Here is a 19,629-nt window from a genome sequence, read left to right on the forward strand (position 1 = left end):
TGCTGTGGTGATCTGAAGCCAGGAACTTGGAACCTCTTCCGGGTCTCCCACGCGGGTGCAGTGTCCCAATGCATGGGGCCATCCTTGACTGCTTTCCCAGGCCACAAGCAGGGAGCAGGATGGAAAGTGGAGCTGCTGGGACTAGAACCGGCGCCCATATGGGATCTCGGCGCGTTCAAGGTGAGGACTTGAGCCACTAGGCCACGGTGCTGGACCCTTTTCAGCTTTTTCAAATTTTCTGTAATACATTCCTGTTAAGAGGTTAAAAGCCTTGTGAGTCCGAAAGCAAACGGGACCTCGGCGTTTGAGTTCATTGATAAAATGGATGACTATTCTTTATCAGAGAAAAAAAATAATCATTTGTCAAGTTCTATTATCCTCTGTAACTGAAGATATTGACGCAAAAAAGAAAGAAAGTGTTTGTGTCAGAAGACGTACTCAAAGAGCTGCTCTTCCCGTTTTCTGGAAAAAGAACGAGAAAGCCACATTGCTAGAAGGCATGGCAGCCGAAGGGAAGGCAGCAGCTGACCGTGCCCGTTAAGTCTGGATGTCCAGGAGATAAGCTAGTGACAGGCTTAAGGACACATCATGGTTGGTAGGAGCCTTCACATCCCAAGGCCTTCCGGGTTATCTGCAGAGAAGCCAAGATGGGAAGAAAACTGTCACCTGCACTCCACATGAACCCTGCTTGAAAATTTATTTGGAAAACAGAATGGCAGACACAGATGGAGAAAAAGCAATCTTCCATCCACTGCTTCACTGCCCAAGCATAGCAGCCAGGGCTGGGTCAGGCTGAAGCTGGGAGCCAGGACTCCATCTGGCCTCTCTTGAAGGTGACGGGGGGGGGGGGGGGGGGGGGTGCTGAGGACTTGGGCCACATCCCACTGCTTTTGCAGGTATATCAGCAGGGAGCTAGACTGGAAGTGGAGCAGCCGGGACCTGGCACTATGCATCTAACATAAAACAACCATTTACCTAGGGCTCAGGCAGTATGAAGTATTAACCCATTAGGAGTACACAGCAGGTTCTATGCAAATATGGCTCTGCTTTGGGACTGAAGCATCCTTGAATTTGGTACCCCAGGCAATCTGGAAACCAGTGACCGGCTGGTACCGAGGGGCAGGCTGCTCTGAAGTGGTGGGGAGAAGGGATAAGAGAGGAACAGGGCCCAGGGGCCTAATAAGAACCCAGGATGAAAAAGCAGCACCTCACTCCCAAACACACTTGGGATTTCTGGCAAGTCTGGGCTTCGAATCAGGCCATGTTCCAGATACTTCCAGCCTGGACATGGATTCAGAATATCCAACCGAGTGTCCAACATTTAGTTACTAGCTCCCAAACATCCACAGGAAACCCAACCACGCCATCCCACGCCGCCTCCCTGCTTCGCTGCGCGACCCCCAAGCCCAGGTAACCAGGCCGCGTCTCCAGGGCCCGGGGATGACGTCACCGGCCCGCTCTGGCATCGCGAGACTTCCTTCCCCCTCCCCACCCCTCGGTTCCCGGCCAGGCGGCGGCGGAGATGGCGGACCGTGGCCCCGCGGCCGTGACGCGACCAGCGGGACCGCCATTGGACGAGGCATCCTGAGGGACGGACGAGGCGTCTTGAGGGACGGACCAGCCTGCCGCCCAAGCCGAGAGCGGGCTAGTGGCCCCGAGAGAACGCGGATGATGGAGGCCAACGTGCCGAAGCGGAAGGAGCCCACCAAGTCCCTCCGCATCAAAGTCATCTCCATGGGCAACGCCGAAGTGGGGAAAGTGAGTCCGTCGCGCGGAGAGGGGCGGGACTTCGGCGCAGCGGGGCGGCGAGCTCATTGGCTGGGAGGGCGGCCACTCAACGGCCCGGGGCCCGGCCTCCTCCCCGCCCCTCACCGCAGGCCGGGGCTGCTGCGCGAGGACGCGGCTGCGTGAGGAGAGGGGCCTGACCTGGGCGACCTCTGGGCTGCTCCCTCGGCCGACGTCAGTCCTCTTGGGAAGGTGTCAGGGTGTCCTCGGGGGAGAGCCGGCTTTTAGTTGACTTGGGTGTGTGTGTGTGGGGGGGGTATTGGGGTTTAGCCCAGTGTTGCTAAGCAGCCCAGCGTCTGCATCCCCTTCCTAAGGGAGCGCGACAGAAGCCAGTGTGGGTTCTAGGCGAGGATCTTGCCGTGGTTTTGTTTTATTTTGTTTTGCATATTTTTAGAAATTCCTGGTGAAGTTGTCACATCTGGTCCTCGCCGAGGAGCCCAAGTCACACCCTGGTTCTCTCTGCTCCATCTGCCTAGTGTCAGCCACAGACTGACCCAGAGGGGTAGGGAAGGGAGGGCCACAGGTGGATGAACCCTTAATCAATGGAAGGTTTTGGTTAAGGACATGGCAAGGACATCAGCTCAGTGAGACACAGGGTTAGAGCCCGCGTTCCCACGCAGTCAGCCCTGCTGGATCCAGCCCTGGGAGCTGTCAGAATCCACTTCGCTGGCATCTGAGTGTGACAGGTGGCCGTGGGAGTATTTACTAAATGCACAGTTAGTATTTCCTGGTGGTTTTTTTTTTCTTCTGATTAGCGTGATTCTGCTTTGCTTAACTCTCTATATCTGAGGATAATTATAGCCATTTCCTGAAAGACAACACCTATTAAAAGCCCCTCCATACCTCCCAGACAAGAAAGCAAAATGAGAAAACCTCCAGGTTTTATGAAGAAAACTGGCTAAGTGAGCACATGTCACATTTAGACATGTAATGTGTCTCTGGGTGCAACAATAGTAGCAGCCCAAAATGTCCAGTGTCACTACATTTATTTGGTGTGCTAGACTTACTCCATTGAAATTTGATAATAGGCAGAAATAAAATAGAAGATAGTAAATAGAAAAACAGAAAGAAGACAAAAATGATCATTGTTTGCTGATAATGTGATTGTCTACTTGAAACGCAAAGGAAATTATCTGAATTAAAAACAGTAAGAATGCCCGGCGCGGTAGCCTAGCAGCTAAAGTCCTCACCTTACATACGCCGGGATCCCGTATGGGTGCCAGTTCATATCCCAATGGCGCCACTTCCCATCCAGCTCCCTGCCTGTGGCCTGGGAAAGCAGTCGAGGATGGCCCAAAGCCTTGGGATCCTGCACCTGCCTGGGAGATCTGGAAGAAGCTCCTGGCTTCAGATCGCCTCAGCTCCAGCCGTTGCAACCACTTGGGGAGTGAAGCATCAGATGGAAGATCTTCCTCTCTGTACATCTGCCTTTCCAATAAAATAAATTAAAAAAAAAAAAGAAAATTCAATCTTGTTAAAACCAAGACACAAATTTGTAGCTTTATTATATCCAGGTTCTAGTCAGCTGAAAACATTAACAGTCAATGTAAAGCACATGGTTTCAAACTTTTGAAGAAATAGAGCTTGTATGGCAGAGCTTTAAATTCTCTGAGAAGGTCTCTCCTTTCGAGAGGCACCCCACCTCCTGGCTTTCTCTCAGGAGGTGCTTTCGCCTTCCCTCTTCTTTCCCCTCCTCTTCTCCCCCATTCACAAATAGACTTTTCTGTCTGTAAAAAAAAGAAAAGAAAAAATTATCTGAGAAGACAAAGTAAGTTAGGCTAATGGAAAGATCCACTCTTAGATGGGATCCCTTGAAATTGTGGCGAGGTCAGTTACTTAAAATAATCTATCAGTGTAATTCAGTTAAGACACCAATGGAGGTTTTAAAAGATATCTGTTGGTTTGAAAGTTCAGAGAAAGGGAAACAAGGAGAGGAAGATCTTTCACGCGCCGGTTCTCTCCTCCCATGCCAGCAGGAGCCAGAGCTGGACCCAGGAACTCCAGCCAGGTCTCTCCCTGGTGGGCGGTAGACTCAAGTCCCTGGGCCATCAGCAGCTGACCCTTAGGTGCCTTAGCAGGAAACTGGATCACAACAATCCCAACTTGATCTAATTGATGCTCTCTCATGTTCCTCTGGTGGTTGTCAATCCTACGGTGTGAAAGGCACTGGGCTAGTGCTGCTTGCCGAAGGTAATTCATCGTCTAGATGGAGAGGTTAGAGAAGTATGCGCATGTGGACAGTAGCTAGTAGTGCGGCACAGGCTGTGAGTACTGACCTGGCCCCAAGGGGAGTGTGGTTCTGCAGAAGATGGGCCACAGGATTAGTATTTCTTGGAAGTGCTGCAGGAATTCAGATGTTTAATGTTCACTCTCAATACGCAATTCAGACACAGGCAAGAAGACCATGAAGCACATGTGGCTGCTCCGGGCTGAAGCCAGGTCTTGAAGGATAGGGAAGAGGTGGAAAGAAGAGAGGAACTTCTTTTCAAGGAGCGGGAGAAGTAATGGCAAAGTCAGGAGCTGGAACCTTGGGAGTTTGATGGAAATGGAGAGTTTGTGTAGGAAGGGTTAGTTAGAGAAAACAGGTGAAGGCCTTGAGTGAAAGGAATTTGGATTTCATCTACTTAATGCTGAAGAATTACTTGAGATTTTTGAGTTAGGGAAGTAAAATAATATTAGCCTACAGTGTCAACTGAACTTGGGAAAGGAAGGAGCCAGGAAAGTCAGCAGTGTCCGTGTCATGGTGAAACAGTGACAAGGACCTAAAACAACGTGTGATTGGTGGGAATGGGTTGAAAAGAAAAGACGGAAGAAACACTGAAGACTAAGTCCTGAATCGATGACGACTTCAGTGTCTTGACCTTGTAGACTTGGGCACGTGGTGGTATTAACACATCTGTGATGAGCCTTCTGTGTGATTAGTTCATTTGGGGACATTTGGGTTTAAAGTGATAGCAGGACGTCTAGCCTAAAAGCTGGCTTGGAGTGTGGATCTGGTGGGGAGGGAAGTGAAGGCTAGATCTCTCTGTCCTAGGGACACTGTTGAAACATACAGATGGAAAAGCCTTCAGAAAAAGAAACACGTGCCAAGTATTCAACTATAAGCAAACTCATGTTTAGAATTAAGGGAAGAGTTTTAGGATATTTTTCTTTAAAATCTTTTAACAATTTTGGTGATTTTTATAAAGTTGGGATTTTCTCTTCTTCTTCTTTTTTTTTTTTTTTTTGAGATTTATTTATTTTTACTGGAAAGGCAGATATACAGAGAGGAGGAGAGACAGAGAGGAAGATCTTCCGTCCGATGATTCACTCCCTAAATGAGCCGCAACAGCCGGTGCTGCGCTGACCCGAAGCCGGGAACCAGGAACTTCTTCCAGGTCTCCCACATGGGTGCAGGGTCCCAAATCTTTGGGCTGTCCTCGACTGCTTTCCCAGGCCACAAGCAGGGAGCTGGATGGGAAGTGGAGCTGCCGGGATTAGAACCAGTGCCCCTATGGGATCCCGGGGCATTCAAGGCGAGGACTTTAGCCGCTAGGCCACGCCGCCGGGCCCGCGATTTTTTTTCATAGTGGGGAATGAAGAAACTGTGTTAGGAAGTGTATTTGTCTTGTAAATGTTCTCAGTGTTTACTAGATGCATGATTTGTGCCTTTTTTAGAGCTGCATCATAAAGCGGTACTGTGAGAAGAGGTTTGTGTCTAAATACCTGGCAACCATCGGAATTGACTATGGAGTTACAAAGTGAGTATGGTGTTTCCTTGGCCTTGTAAAGGACACAGGAATTTAGGGCTCTTTCTAAAATGACTCGCGTTTATAGCAACACATATACGCAGGTTGTCTTGAAATAGAAGACCAGTGGAGAAGGGTAGGAATGAGACCTTCCCAAATAGGTTGTGATGATATCATTTCTTCATGCAGCCTGTGTCCTGAGCACATGCCATTTGCCAGTTTGTGACAGGTCTGTGCAAGCAGCAAGTCAGCACAGAGCCCCCCTCCCTCCACAGGCGGAGTAAGCTTTTATACTAAAGCTGGGCCTCTTAGCAGGTGCATTTCTAGAGTACTTAGAAATAATCCATCTACAAAGTGAAAATATGAAGATATTTCCAAAAGTTCCTGTAAAATGGAATTAGAAGATCAAATTATTGTGGTATAATAATTTTTTTTAAGATTTATTTATTTGTATTGCAAAGTCAGATATACAGAGAGGAAGGAGAGACAGAGAGGAAGATCTTCCATCTGATGATTCATTCTTCAAGTGACCGCAACGGCCAGTGCTGTGCCAATCCGGAGCCAGGAGCTTCTTCCAGGTCTCCCAGGCAGGTGCAGGGTCCCAAAGCTTTGGGCCATCCTCGACTGCTTTCCCAGGCCACCAGCAGGGAGCTGGATGGAAGGTGGAGCTGCCAGGAATAGAACCGGCACCCCTATGGGATCCGGGGCATGTTCAAGGTGAGGGCTTTAGCTGCTAGGCCACCACACCGGGCCCAAGTTTTCATTTTCAAGAAAGACTGAAAAGAAATATGCTATGATGTTAACAATAGATAATCTAATAACAAATGATCATTTTCCCTAATGTTAAATTTTCAGTTTTGTTTCTGAAAACGAATTGGCTGTTGCCCCTTGTCAAATGAAGATGACAAGAAATTAAAAAGATGTCATCAACATCCCTCCCTGTTTCTGTACTGCCTGGGTTTCCAAGCATAGCCAATGGTAATTCAGGTGTCCCTTCCTAAGTGAAGGGAAGCTTATGGGAGAAGCCCTCCCTGGCTCCCACTTCCCTACCCTGAGTTTTCTTCTTGTGTGTGGAGCTGTCCCTGGCTGATGGGGGACAGTGGCCTGCAGCATCTCTACGTGAGGCGGGTTCATGAGGTGAGCCCTCCGGGTAGGTCTGCAGGCTCAGAGCAAAGACAACAATCATCCACCCAGTCGCTTCCTACAGAGTCACACACACGGCCATCTGGACTTGGACAGCGACATACAGGATATCCATGTGAATGTACAAACTTTGACCTTCTCTGAAATTATTTCCCTTTCATCATTTCAGGGTGCAAATCAGAGACAGAGAAGTCAAGGTCAACATCTTTGATATGGCTGGGCATCCCTTCTTCTATGAGGTAAGAAAGCGTTTTGGAGAATATGTGTCTTAGTATGGTTGGATCTGGGAAAAGATCCTGAAACAGTCGGTATTCAAAGCACATGCAGAATTGCACAGGGGTAACTCGTGTTTGTGGAACAGCAAGCTCAGCCAGCCACGTGACCCTAGCATCCCACATTGGAGTGGCAGTTGACAACTGAACCAGTGGCAGATCTCTCTGTCTCCTCTCTGTGTCGTCTGCCTTTCACATAAACAAAGTGACTACCCAGTGATCTATTCTGTTGCCCTCATCAGGAGGGGGAGATTTCATTGCTAACGTTTCAGACACTTAATGTGACAATTTGACCTCCTGTAAGACTTCATCCTTTATCCAACCTGCAGAGGATGATTACATTCACACTTGGCTTTAAGAAGAGCTCAGTGATGTGGTTTCCTTCAAGGCTTGGTGCTAGAGATCCTTCTGTCTCCACAGCAGCTCCACTTACTTGCCTCCCACCAACATGATTTCATGGCCATTTTCCTTCCCTTGGGCTTTTTTATTTTTCCTAGAGAAGCTCCTTGTTTCTTTCTGCCTTGGCTGTTCTACTTCTGCATACCTTGGGTTTACTTTTCTCTATTTTGGGTTCTTGAGGTAGGACCCTAGATTATCAGTATGAATCTTCTTCTCTAACCTGTCTGTTTAGGGCTGCGGATTTTCTTCTCAGGTGGGCTTTAAGGGTATCCATGCATTCTGATAAGATGTGTTTTCATTTTCATTCTGTTCAGTTGTGCTGAGTTTTGTTTCCTGGCCCGGAGTAGAGTATCTTGATATTTATTTCATGGGCTATTGAAAAGAATGTGTGTCATTCTGTTGTTAGATGGAGTGTTTTGTGAATATTATATGCCTTTGGTTAGTGGTAGTGTTGTTTTTCTAATCCTTGCTGATTTTCTATTTAATTGTTCAAACAATTACTGAGAAAGGGTATTGATGTTTCAGACTGTGATTATGATTTTGTTTTTGTTTTTGTCAGTTTTTGCTTTATGTATTTTGTGACTCTGTTGTTTGGTCCCTATGCATTTGGTTCATATGCCGTATCTTCATTATATGATTCTACCATTACATTATATACCCTCTACCTCTGATTATTTTAATTGCTTTAGTGTCTATTTGATTTATTTATTTGAAAGAGAAAGAGTGAGCAAATGGTTCTTTCCTCAAATGCCTGCCATGGGCAGTGACGGGGTCAAGGCTGAAACTGGGAGCTGGGAGCACCCTCTTGCACATGGGTGGCAGGAACCCAGCTACTTGAGTCCCCACTGTTGGCTCCCAGGTTCTGCATTAGCTGAAAGCTGGACTCAGCAGCCGAAGCCAGGTCTCAAACCCAGGTACTCCATGTGGGTTGTGGGGTCTTGACCACTAGACGAAATGTCTACTCCCTACTTGATCTGCTATTACTAATACAGCAGCTTTATCTTTTCTTTGATTGATGTTTGCATGATACATCTGTTTCTGTGATTTTATTTTCAACTGCTGGCATCATATTTGAGGTGATTTTTAAAGACAATAAACGATTGAATCATCTTTAAAATGTAGTGTGCCAGAGCCTAGCAGCTAAAGTTCTCGCCTTGCAAGCTTCGGGATCCCATATGGGCACCGGTTCTAATCCTTTCAGCCCCACCTCCCATCCAGCTCCCTGCTTGTGGCCTGGGAAAGCAGTTGAGGACAGCCCAAGGTCTTGGGACCCTGCACCCGTGTGGGAGACCCAGAAAAGGCTCTGCTCTCCTGGCTTCGGATTGGTGCAGCTCTGGCTATTGTGCCATTTGGGGAGTGAATCATCAAACAGAAAATCTTCCTGTTTATCCTCTTCTCTGTATATCTGGCTTTGCAATAGAAATTTAAAAATAAATCTTTTTTTTTTTTAAATAAAATCCTGTCAGACCACATCAATGTTTAATTTTTGCTTCAACTTTCAAGCATAATTTAAATCCACTTGAGAGAGAAGGAAAGCCAGTAGGTTTCCCATTTTTTTGCTTACTCTGTTCTTTCATTCTTCCTAACATTCTAAGTTTCCTTCTCTTATTTCCTTTCTGTTTAGAGAATATGCTTTAGCCCTTCTTTTAGAGCAGGGCTGTTGGGCGCAAGTTTTTTTGGTTTTGCTTGGTTTAGAATGTCTTGGTTTTCTCTGGGTTCTAGAAAAGTAGTTTTGCTGGATAGGCATTCCAAGTTACTGGTGCCTTGCTTTCAACACTTGAGAAACTTGTGCTTCTTACCAGGGCCTCTGGTTTCTGATAATTGGCTCATCTGCTGTCATGTGAAATGAGGATGTTTCTGTGTGGGAAAGGTGTCTTTCTCTGGCAACTTTCAAGGTCATTCCTCTTTGGGTTCTGGAGTTCTAACTGTGACCTGTTGGCTTGCATTTCTTTACTTCATGTATTTTGTACCTCTGTTGTTTGGCACAAATGTGTGTACATGATTTACCAGGAAATAGCACCCTCTCTGTCTCAGGTTATTTTCTTTGTTCAGATGGCTCTTTGGCAAGGGTTAGTATCCTCCTATTTGGGATTTTCTCAGCTTTTTGATTTTAGGTTTATCTTTCTTTCAACATTTAGGAAGTTGTCAGCTAGTGTTTCATTGAGTAGTTTCTCAGCCCTATCCTATTTCTCTTTTCCTTCTTTTGGTTCTGATTTTTTGTTTTATTTATTTATTTTTTAAAGATTTATTTTGCTTTTATTGGAAAGGCAGATATACAGAGAGGAGGAGAGACAGAGAGGAAGATCTTCTGTGCGATGGTTCACTCCCCAAGTGGCCTCAAAGGCTGGAGCTGAACCAATCTGAAGCCAGGTGCCAGAAACCTCTTCCGGATCTTCCATGCGGGTGCAGGGTCTCAAAACTTTAGGCTGTCTTCGACTGCCTTCCCAGGCCACAGGCAGGGAGCTGGATGGAAGGTGGAGTTGCCAGGATTAGAACTGGCACCCATATGGGATCCCAGTGGTTACAAGACGAGGACTTTAACCACTGCGCTGTTGTGCCGGGCCCTGATTTTTTGTTTTAATCTTACAGGTTTTTCTGATGTCCCTGATGTTTTATTCATTCTTTTTTAAAATTAACTAATTAGTTAATTTATTGAAAGAGAAAAAGAACTCTTTCAGTTCACAGTTCATTCCCCAGATGCCTGTGATGCTAAGAGGGGCTAACACACAGCCTAAAACGGGCAACGCTATCCAGTCTCCCATGAGGATATGATGAGCCCAGTCACTTGAAAGTTCATTTTTCTGCAAGTCTTTTTATCTCTTTGTTGTTCAGATGAGGTCAGCGGTCTAACATATGATACTTTATTGTGTTTTTCAGTTTTAGAATTTCCCCTCACCCTTTGCTGGAGTGGGTGAAGGTAGAGAGCTGGTTGTTCCAAGGTGAAGTCTTCTAAAGTGGAGTCTGGCTAAGCTGCACATTTGGCTGCACAGCACAGGTTTTTGTTGGTGTTGTATGCCTGACTTATCTATAGCATTCAGGCATTTTATTTGTGCTCAGAAGGAAGGGTACAAGAATACATCTGCTCCATCTTCCCAGAAGCAACAAAAGGATGTAGGTGGAAAGTTAGAAAATGTCCAAGGGAGCAGGCTTTATAGGGGAACCTTGGGGACTCCCTTGCTGAGCCACTGCTTCCACTGGTGAGTGTGAGAGCTGGCCAGGCTAGTCAAGGTAATAGCTGCTGTTGGTGTTTGAGTGGGCTGGGTCTGGGGATGGATCTGGGGATGGGTCTGCATGGGTGTGAATGAGAGCCAGATGGGATGCAGGATGGACCGGGCTAGGCTGCAGCACATGCTGGTACACATGAAAAACCAGCCTGGGGGTGGACCTCTGGGAGTTACTTAGGGTAGCCTTGACTAGACACCTGCTGGTATGCGTGAAGACTCGGCCTGTTGTGGGCTGGGCTGGGCTAGGCTGCAGCACCCATCAGTTCTCGTGAGAGATGGGGCTAAGGGTGGAACTGACCAGGTACCTGCATTCACCAGTATGTGCATTGGCTGATATATGTAGTGGACTGAACCTGACCCACCCTGCACTAGCTGGCAAACACAAGAGTCAAGTCTGTGGTCACTCCAGGCAGTTTCTTGGGGGACTCTCCTGCTGGGTCACTGAACTCAGACCCTAGCCACAGGGAAAATCACAAGATCTGTGGTCCGACCTTGGAGAGCGTGTATTGGGACTGGGCCTCCTCAGTTGTTGATGGCTGTGCAATGGACGGCATGCCCAGATGCACATGGGGGACATGACAGCCAGCTCATCTAGGCCAGTAGGGGATGTTAGCCTTGTGACAAGATGGAAAGCAGAACAGGTTGGATAACTGTCCTGGCCAAGCTTTGCAGCGAGTGTCTGGGTCTGTGGATGCACACTGAGGTGGACTTGGTCAGCCAACAGACCTTAGAAAGATTTTCTTAACCTTGGTAAATGAAGCCGATGACATCTCAGAACTATCAAAAGCACTCAAGTAGCACCCTCTGAACATTCTTCCCCATACTGAGTGTCATTAAATTACTGTCCTCCACCCCCAGGTGCTGATATAGTTTAACAGCAAGGAGTGGTCCGTCCCATCCTCAACCCCTAGCAGATCAGGAGAAAAAAAAATGGACTGAAAAAAATAATAAAAAATATATATTATATGGGGGGGGGGGGGGAAGAAATAACAAGAAAATGCCCAAGAATGAATGTTGCCCAGGCCGCTGCCCAGCCTAAGATTTCTTTCTGTAGCATTCAGCTCATTGGCCGTCTTTCATTCACAAACACACACTTGTTTGCCAGTTTTTGTACTGGACATTAGAGATGCACAGTCCCTTGACCTCATGGAATATCAGCGTGGTAGGAAAGGTGCGTTTTCAGCCAGTGACAGGCTGCAGGGAGCAGCACTGGAACTGAGAAGCGAAGGCCCAATGTGTGAGTTGGTGGGACCCAGGGACCACCTGACACCCAGTGCAGGTCTGAGTGGTGCACACTAAGAGTGTAAAGAATGAGTGTCTCTCGTGTGGTGTCATGAGCTCATCAACCCAGTGGAGGCCCATGGGCTAATGCGCCCCAGTGGCGGCCTCCACACTCGCAGCTTCTTCTCTTCAGGCTGCACTCCTTGCGTATTCCCTGTGGGTCTGCCCTTGTTTTAGGAAGCAGCATAGACTGAACCTGTGCATCTGCAGTGAAACCTCTCCAGTGTTTCTGAAGCATTTTCTGTTCCTGCCGTAGCCAGACCTGTTAACTTCCTTTTGAGCAATTTCTAAGTTGCTGGTATGGGGTTGAGAACTGAATTCAACATTCCAGATTCTTGCTCACTAGTTAAAAGCAGTGTTTCTGCTACTGTCTCCCATTACACAGGAAGCTCCTTTTCAGGCAACCTGCAATTGCAATAGTTTTTTTTTTTTAAACAGCTTATAAAAACAGAAGCATAATTAATAGAACCTCTTTTAAACCACCCTTCGCTGAGATGATCTTGACCTTTTTTTTTCAAGTATTTACTAATTGTGGCTCAAACCCTCCTTTTTGTCAAAACAAAGCCCACAGCGTGTTTCTAAGCTCCAAGCTGTGCAAAGTCTACAGCCACACAGCATACACCTGGAAAAGACCCACAGCGCTGTCCACACTCCTGGCCCTGTCACCAGTGCTATGCAGAGGTGAGACAGTGCTGAGTGCATGAGCAGACATGGAGCAAACGTCAGGAGGGCTGAGAGGGAAATGCCTTACCTTGAACCATTAGCCTTGCTTCCACAGGGGCACCCAGTGATGTCTGGACTAGAGAGTCTCATAGAACCTTCCGGAGGCCTCAGTTTGCGTTAAGAAATAATCTTGGGGCTAGTGCAATGGCTCCTCTGGCTAATCCTTCACCTCTGAGTGCCAGCATCCCATTTGGGCACTAGTTTGTGTCCCAGTTACTTAATTTCCCATGCAGCTCCCTAATTGTGGCCTGGGAAAGCAATAGAGGATGGCCAGAGTCCTTGGGACCCTGCACACCCATGTGGGAGACCCAGAAGAGGCTGCTGGCTGCTGGTGTCTGATCAGCTCAGCTCCTGGCATTGTGGCCATTTGGGGAGTGAACAAGTGGATGTTTCTGTCTCTCCTCTCTGTAAATCTGCCTTTCCAACAAAAACAAATACATTTTAAAGGAAAAAAATAATTCCTATCCTCTTAGTATCCTATTTAGTGAGACATTGGACATGGCAGGTCTACCAGGACTGTGTCAGAAAGCTCTTTTGGGGAACTAGAATAACTGGGCTTTAAAGGATCAGTGAGCTGTTCCCGTTGACCTTTTCATGTTGCCGAAGAGGAGACCAAGGTCCAAGCTTCTGTAGGTAAACCCAGATTTGAACTTGAGTCCTTTGAAAGAGAAAGCCATTGAGCTTGCTAACATTTAGATTTATACACAGATTTCCCCCGGGGAATGGGACACAGATTTTGCAGTTCTTTATCTCATGCTTTTGCCTTTACATTTGTTCTTGGCTGTGGCATGTTCAACCATTTGATTGAACAGTGTCTCAGACACTTGTATTGGCAAGACCCTGTGGGTGACAGGATGGATGAACCAAGATGCATACTTTCATGTTGCCATTAGGCTAATGGGGAATACAGCTGGAGGTGCTGCTGTGGACCAGGCTGGAAGCGGTGGGAAGCACTGTTACGAGTACAAATGGCTGCAGTCTTCCAGAGGTATATAGTGCTTGATGGAGATAGGAGGTTGGTTAGGTGGTGGGGGATAGAGCAGAAGAACCCCACACAAGACAACATTCTGGCCCTTGAATAGTTAGCCAAACAGAGGAGTCTATTCCCAGGTGCTGTTAGGAAAGCATGGGGCAGGTCTGGAGGATGAGAGCTTGTCCTGTTTGAAGGTCATAGGAGGAGGAGAATACTGGGAAGGCTGGGGAAGCACTGCTGAGAAACTTCAAACTTCATCTTAAAGAGTTTGAACTTGGGAGTGTTGGCAGTGGGAAAACACTGAAAAAAATTTTTTTGAAGATTTTTTTTTTTTTTGTGGTTGTTGTTGCAAAGGTAGTTATACAGAGAGGAGACAGAGAGAAAGATTTTCCACCTCCTGGTTCATTCCCCTAGTGGCCACAATGGCCAGAGCCTAGCCGGTCTGAAGCCAGGAGCCAGGAGCTTCTTCCTGGTCTTTCACGTGGGTTCAGGGTACCAAGGCCTTGGACCGTGCTCCATTGCTTTCTGAGGCCACAAGCAGGGAGCTAGATGGGAAGGGGAGCAGCTAGGAGACAAACTGGTGCCCATATGGCATCCCAACAGATGCAAGGTGAGGATTCAGCCACTAAGCTATCACACCAGGTCCCATTAAAAAAAAAAATCTTAATCAGGGCTTTATAAAAAATTATACTTGGTTTATAGTCTTCCTAGGACAGTGACTTAGAAGTTTCTTGGCAACAGGGCAGACGAAAGATACTTCTGGAAATGTGAATGGAAAGGAAGTGGCAAATGCACAAAGTGTGCCAGAGGTGGCTTCACTAGGAGTGTTTGGATCTTGTAAAACACAGAAAAGCAGGAAATGTCACTGTGGACTCCAAGGCCAAGTGACTCAGAATGATGAACTCCTCACCCAAGTTCAAGAGCAGGAGGCGTTTCAGATAGTGGAGGTCCAAGGGCTTTCGTTGTGTGAATTGGGTGTGAGATTCCAACAGGGTATGCTGCTGCCAAGAGGCCATGGGTGACTAGGAAGGCAGGTGTGGAAGCACAGGTAAGAGGACTCATCATGGAGAGTCTCACAGTTGGAGCTGTGCAAGTGGTTGACGTTGCTGTGCTCAAAGGTAGAATTCAAAAACAAAGAAGAGGGCTCAGGATTTGGGGAATTTGGACAGTGAGCTGGAGTGAGAGCCATGAAGAGAAGGGGAGCCAATAAAAGAAGAACCCAGAGGATGTGGTGTGTGGGAGCCCAGGCGGCCAAGCCTCCAGGAAGAAGGATGCAGCCTGTTACCTGGGGCTGAGGGCTGAAGGAAGGAAGGTGCATGCTGAGGGGCGGTGCTGCAGGCCCTTCTCCGTGGAAGGCCTTTCTGGTGGTGCTGGTTTTCATGGTAGGGAGCAGCTTCTTAGGCTTCTGTTAGCTGAATTCTTGGTCCAGCTATCTGCCCATGCCCAGAAACCCCTGCCTAATGTGTTTAGGAAGGCGCCTGCGCATGGTAGTCCCCAGTGTCTGAGCGGATGTTGGAAATTGTTTCTAAAGGACAGGTAATCTGCAGGCATACCCCTACTCCGCACCTATCAGTGCTGTTCTTCATCCCCCTCCACCCCAGCCTCTTGTGGCTTCTGCTGCTTTAGCGTGCCCTGTGCTTCATGGGCACCTCACCCTGGAACTGTGGATTGTCCTCACGGAGGAGTCATCGTTTCTGGAGAAACAGCAGCATCAGCCCGGAGTGAATGCAGGAGAGAGAGGGGGAGTGTTTCCAGGCAGCCTGCTAAGTGCTCTGCCTTCCTTACTCTGCTCAATCCCCTCTTGGTGACTCTGGGAGGGGAGCTGTGTTATCCCCGCCTTCCGGGTGGGGAGACTGAGATGCGGACAGTGCACTGATTTGTACCTGCTCATGTGACTAGCAGGTCTGAGCCCACGTCCGTGTTACCCTGGGGTGCATGTGCATTTCCGCTCCATTTTGCTGAGATGCTCAGCGTTGAGTTGGTCATGTCGCGTGCAGAAAGCTGTGTCCAGATGCGGTGCTTGTGTGTGAGTGCCTGCACCCACTACTGCCACGTATGCCATTTTTGCTGTCAGTTTTCTCATCTTGTTACTTCTTCCTAAGAAGAACTTCATGTAATTGTTCTTTGACAATCCCCAACAACAGTTCAAGATTTATTGCTCTTGAGCAGTGGAACTAGAAGTGAGAAAGGGTGGGAGAGGAGGTCCTTGTTTCCAGCCTTAAGTCCTCTCATTCTAATGATTTTTTTATTAGGTTAGTCATTTTATTTAAAGTCCTCCAGAGACCAGTAGACACTGAGATACAGCAAATACTGTTAATGTTCGTAGCAAAGAGTAGCCTTGTGAAGCTAGTTAACTGTGAAGCCCATCTTAGAAAACCACACAATCTACATCTCGTGCATCTGTCCTCTTGTCTGAAGGTTCGGAATGAGTTTTACAAGGACACGCAGGGTGTGATCCTGGTCTATGACGTTGGGCAGAAAGACTCCTTCGATGCCCTTGATGCGTGGCTGGCAGAAATGAAGCAGGAGCTTGGGCCTCATGGAAACATGGAGAATATCATATTTGTAGTGTGCGCCAACAAGGTAACCGCTTCAACAATGGTGTGTCCCCTACACCTCCGAGTGCAGGGGAACAGATTAAAAAAAAAAAGATTCCTCATTCTGTAAAAGAAAAATCAGCTGTCTTTTATTCCTAAGATAAAGCAAATCTGAACCCAAAAGCTGGTATATCAAGATTTATGTCCTCTTGTAATTTTCTGGTGCCATACTTGGGGAACAATGTTGGTGACTGAGCCAGGGACATGGAGCCCAGTAATCACTTTGCCACCTGACTAGGAGAGGCACGTGGGGAGTATGAAAAACACGGTGTCTGGGGGAATGGCAGGTGTTAGAAGTCACCTCTCCCAGGGTGAATGGCAGCTGTTTCCCAAGAGAGAAAGTAGAAAGTGCATCACCCCAGGCAAAGCCATGTTTCCCAAAAAAGTCAGTCTATAGTTGGTAATTTGTATTCAGTCTTCTTTATCCCTTTTGATCCTGGTAGTCTTACACACTAGTGCTGTGGTTCATTAAGCATAGTTCTGTCCATGACCAAGACCTCACTGGGCCATGTTGGGGGACGAGGCTGGACTCTTCTGTCTGCCACCTGTTCTCTGTTTCAGATCGACTGTGCCAAGCACCGCTGTGTAGATGAAAGTGAAGGGCGCCTGTGGGCGGAGAGCAAAGGGTTCCTGTACTTCGAAACTTCGGCACAAACTGGGGAAGGAATCCATGAGATGTTCCAGGTAGCCGAGCGTTTTGCTGTTTGAAGGTTTGCGTCCAGGCCAACCATGCCAACTTTTAGTTCAAATTATTAGAAACAAAATATAATAAAAATTTCACATTAGAATAACTTCTTTCTCTACAAAAAGGCTGTTGAGAGAGAGCATGCAAATGCAAACACATGAAAGGAGAATGATCTGTGTGCTGTCTGTCTTACACCAGATCTGCCTGATCATTAGAAGTACCTGGGGGAATTCTTCAAAATACAGGTTTCCAATCTTAATGTTCTGTATTTTGAAAAAGCTCCCCCAGTGATTGTGATGATCAGCTGTTGAACGGCGTAAATGGAACCAAGATTTTTCTTCCTAATGGTCTTTGGTTAATGGTGCTATATCTGTATGTGTAGTCAGATGGAAGCGTTACTGTGGCAAAATTGCCTTGCCACAGCTAATCCAATCCTACCTTGTAGCCTCCAGGGGTGCATTTAGAGAACAGGATGGCATTCATGCAGAATGCAACTATTTACATAAAAATAAGACCTCTCCAGCCAAATAGGTGGGAGGAAGATGTGCTCAAATAGCACCCTGAATAAAAAGTTGCTTCTTAAAACTTCCTCATTTTGAGAGAAGAAAGCTACTTAAACAGTGAGTTATAAAGTCAACTTTTTAATTATAGGTACATTGGGAAGTAAGGGTAGCATGAATAATGTGTGCCTCTTATGACTATATCTGATATTTTGGGAATTTTTAGCATTTCTAGTAGTGTAGCTTATACTAGAAAGGGTTGTTCTTGACTACTGAGTAGGATAATATTTCATCTTTTGTGCTGAATTTCCTTCTTATAAGATGTCACTCCTCCAGCTAGGAGACAGGTGTCATCCTTGACTGACAGGCTGAACTAGGCATCAGCCACTGTCGTTCAGGAGCAGAAAAGGTTGAGGTTGCTTTGTGCTCCTTCCTCTGTTGAGGCCACAGGCCTGTGTGAGCAATCACGAGTCTTCGCCATTTGGGTAGCAGTCCACAGTTCTGGAGAAAGTTACACGTTTCATCTTTTCTTTGACTCATCACAATAGTATGTGGCAGGTATTCTCGTTTCATATAAGGGAATATCTAAGAGTAGCCAAGTGCCTTGTCCAGGGGTGTCAGTGATGGCTGTCAGGGGTTCATTTTCTTTCAGCATTTAAAAAATGTTGACCCCAGGCCTGGTGCGGTGGCCTAGTGGCTAAAGTCCTGGCCTTGAACATACTGGGATCGTATGGGCACCAGTTCTAATCCCGGCAGCTCTACTTCCCATCCAGCTCTCTGCTTGTGGCCTGGGAAAGCATCAGGCACGGCCCAAAGCCTTGGGACCCTGCACCCGCGTGGGAGACCCAGAAGAAGCTCCTGGCTCCTGGCTTCAGATCGGCTCAGCTTTGGCCATTGAGGTCACTCTGGGAGTGAATCATCGGACAGAAGATCTTTCTCTCTGTTTCTCCTCCTCTCTGTATCTAACTTTGCAATAAAAATAAGTAAATCTTTAAAAAAAAATGTTGGCCCCTTCTGTTCTGGCTGATGCTATGTCACATGAGTTGTCAGCAAGCACCTGTTCTTTCTCTTTCCAAGAAATGAGCCTTTTCTTCCCTCTAACTGCTTTCAGGCGTTTCTCTGTTTTTAGTTTTCAACAGCTGGACTCTGATCGCTGAGTGGGCTTCTGCTCATGTAAGTCCTGTTTGGGATTTGTTGAGTTTCTTAGATTGGTAGGTAGGTGATTTTCTTTTTACCTCTATTTTTTCTATTTTTACTAATATTTTTCTTGGCCCTATTCTCTTTTCCTGCTTCCTTCCTTCCTTCCTCGCCTTCCTTCTTTTCCACCTTTCAAATTACATAATTTCTATTGGTTTCAACTAAAGTTCACTGACAGTCTGCTGTTAAACCCACCAGTGAAATTTCCAGTGACTTTTTAGTTCTGGAACTTGCCTTTGGTTCTTCTGCAAAGTTCCCAACTCTGCTGAGATGCTCTACGTATTGACTCATATGAGTGTATTTCATTTTAATTCTTTGGACAGTATTTTCCTTTACCTCTTTGAATTTTTTTTTTAAAGATTTATTTTATTTTTATTACAAAGTCAGATATACTGAGAGGAGGAGAGATAGAGAGGAAGTGGAGCTGCCGGGATTAGAACCAGCGGCCATATGGGATCAAGGCGAGGACCTTAGCCACTAGGCCACGCTGCCGAGCCCTGAAATATTTATAATAGCTGTGTCCAACATTTGAACCATCTTGGATTCAGTTTCTGTTGACTACTTTTTCTCCTTCTGTGAGTCGTATTTTCTTTTTCAAATATTTATTTTTAGTGGAAAGGCAGATTTACAGAGAGGAGAGGCAGACAGAAAGATCTCTGTCCGCTGTTTCACACCCCAAATGGCTGCCACGGCTAGCATGAGCCGATCCGAAGCCAGGAGCCAGGAGCTTCTTTTTAGTCTCCCATGTGGGCGCAGGATCCCAAAGCTTTGGGCTTTTCCCAGCTGCTTTCCCAGGCCACAAGTACGGAACTGGATGGGAAGTGGAGCAACTGGGATATGAACCAGTGCCCATATGAGATCCTGGCTCTTGCAAGACAATCAAGTTAACTATTGAGCCATCATACTAGGCCCAAGTCAGTTTTCTTCTTTCGTTTGAGTAATGATTTTTTTGGCTGAGCACCAGACATTATGGATACATGATAAAGATTCTAGATTCTTTTATCTTTCTCAGAAGAATATTGTGTTTGTGGTTTTTTGTTTGTTTTTTGGTTTGGGGGGCTTTTTTTTTTTTTTTTTAGTAATTTATTTCCTTACTAACTTATTGGAAAGGCAAAATGACAC

The 19,629-nt window shown here is 46.6% G+C and overlaps 1 protein-coding gene across 2 annotated transcripts in view; it reads left to right on the forward strand.

Moving 5' to 3' along the window:
* Positions 1–1,517: 1,517 nt before the first annotated feature.
* Positions 1,518–19,629, forward strand: part of DNAJC27 (DnaJ heat shock protein family (Hsp40) member C27) — a 30,555-nt gene continuing 12,443 nt past the window's right edge. For both annotated transcript variants that reach the window (XM_058668195.1, XM_058668194.1), the window contains exons 1-5: positions 1,518–1,758; positions 5,443–5,525; positions 6,826–6,895; positions 15,947–16,111; positions 16,687–16,809. In XM_058668195.1, coding sequence (XP_058524178.1) covers positions 1,669–1,758; positions 5,443–5,525; positions 6,826–6,895; positions 15,947–16,111; positions 16,687–16,809 — 531 coding nt within the window. In that variant the 5' untranslated portion in view covers positions 1,518–1,668. The remainder of the gene's footprint in view (positions 1,759–5,442; positions 5,526–6,825; positions 6,896–15,946; positions 16,112–16,686; positions 16,810–19,629) is intronic.

This window comes from Ochotona princeps, chromosome 8 (assembly GCF_030435755.1).
Source record: "Ochotona princeps isolate mOchPri1 chromosome 8, mOchPri1.hap1, whole genome shotgun sequence".
NCBI lineage: Eukaryota > Metazoa > Chordata > Mammalia > Lagomorpha > Ochotonidae > Ochotona > Ochotona princeps.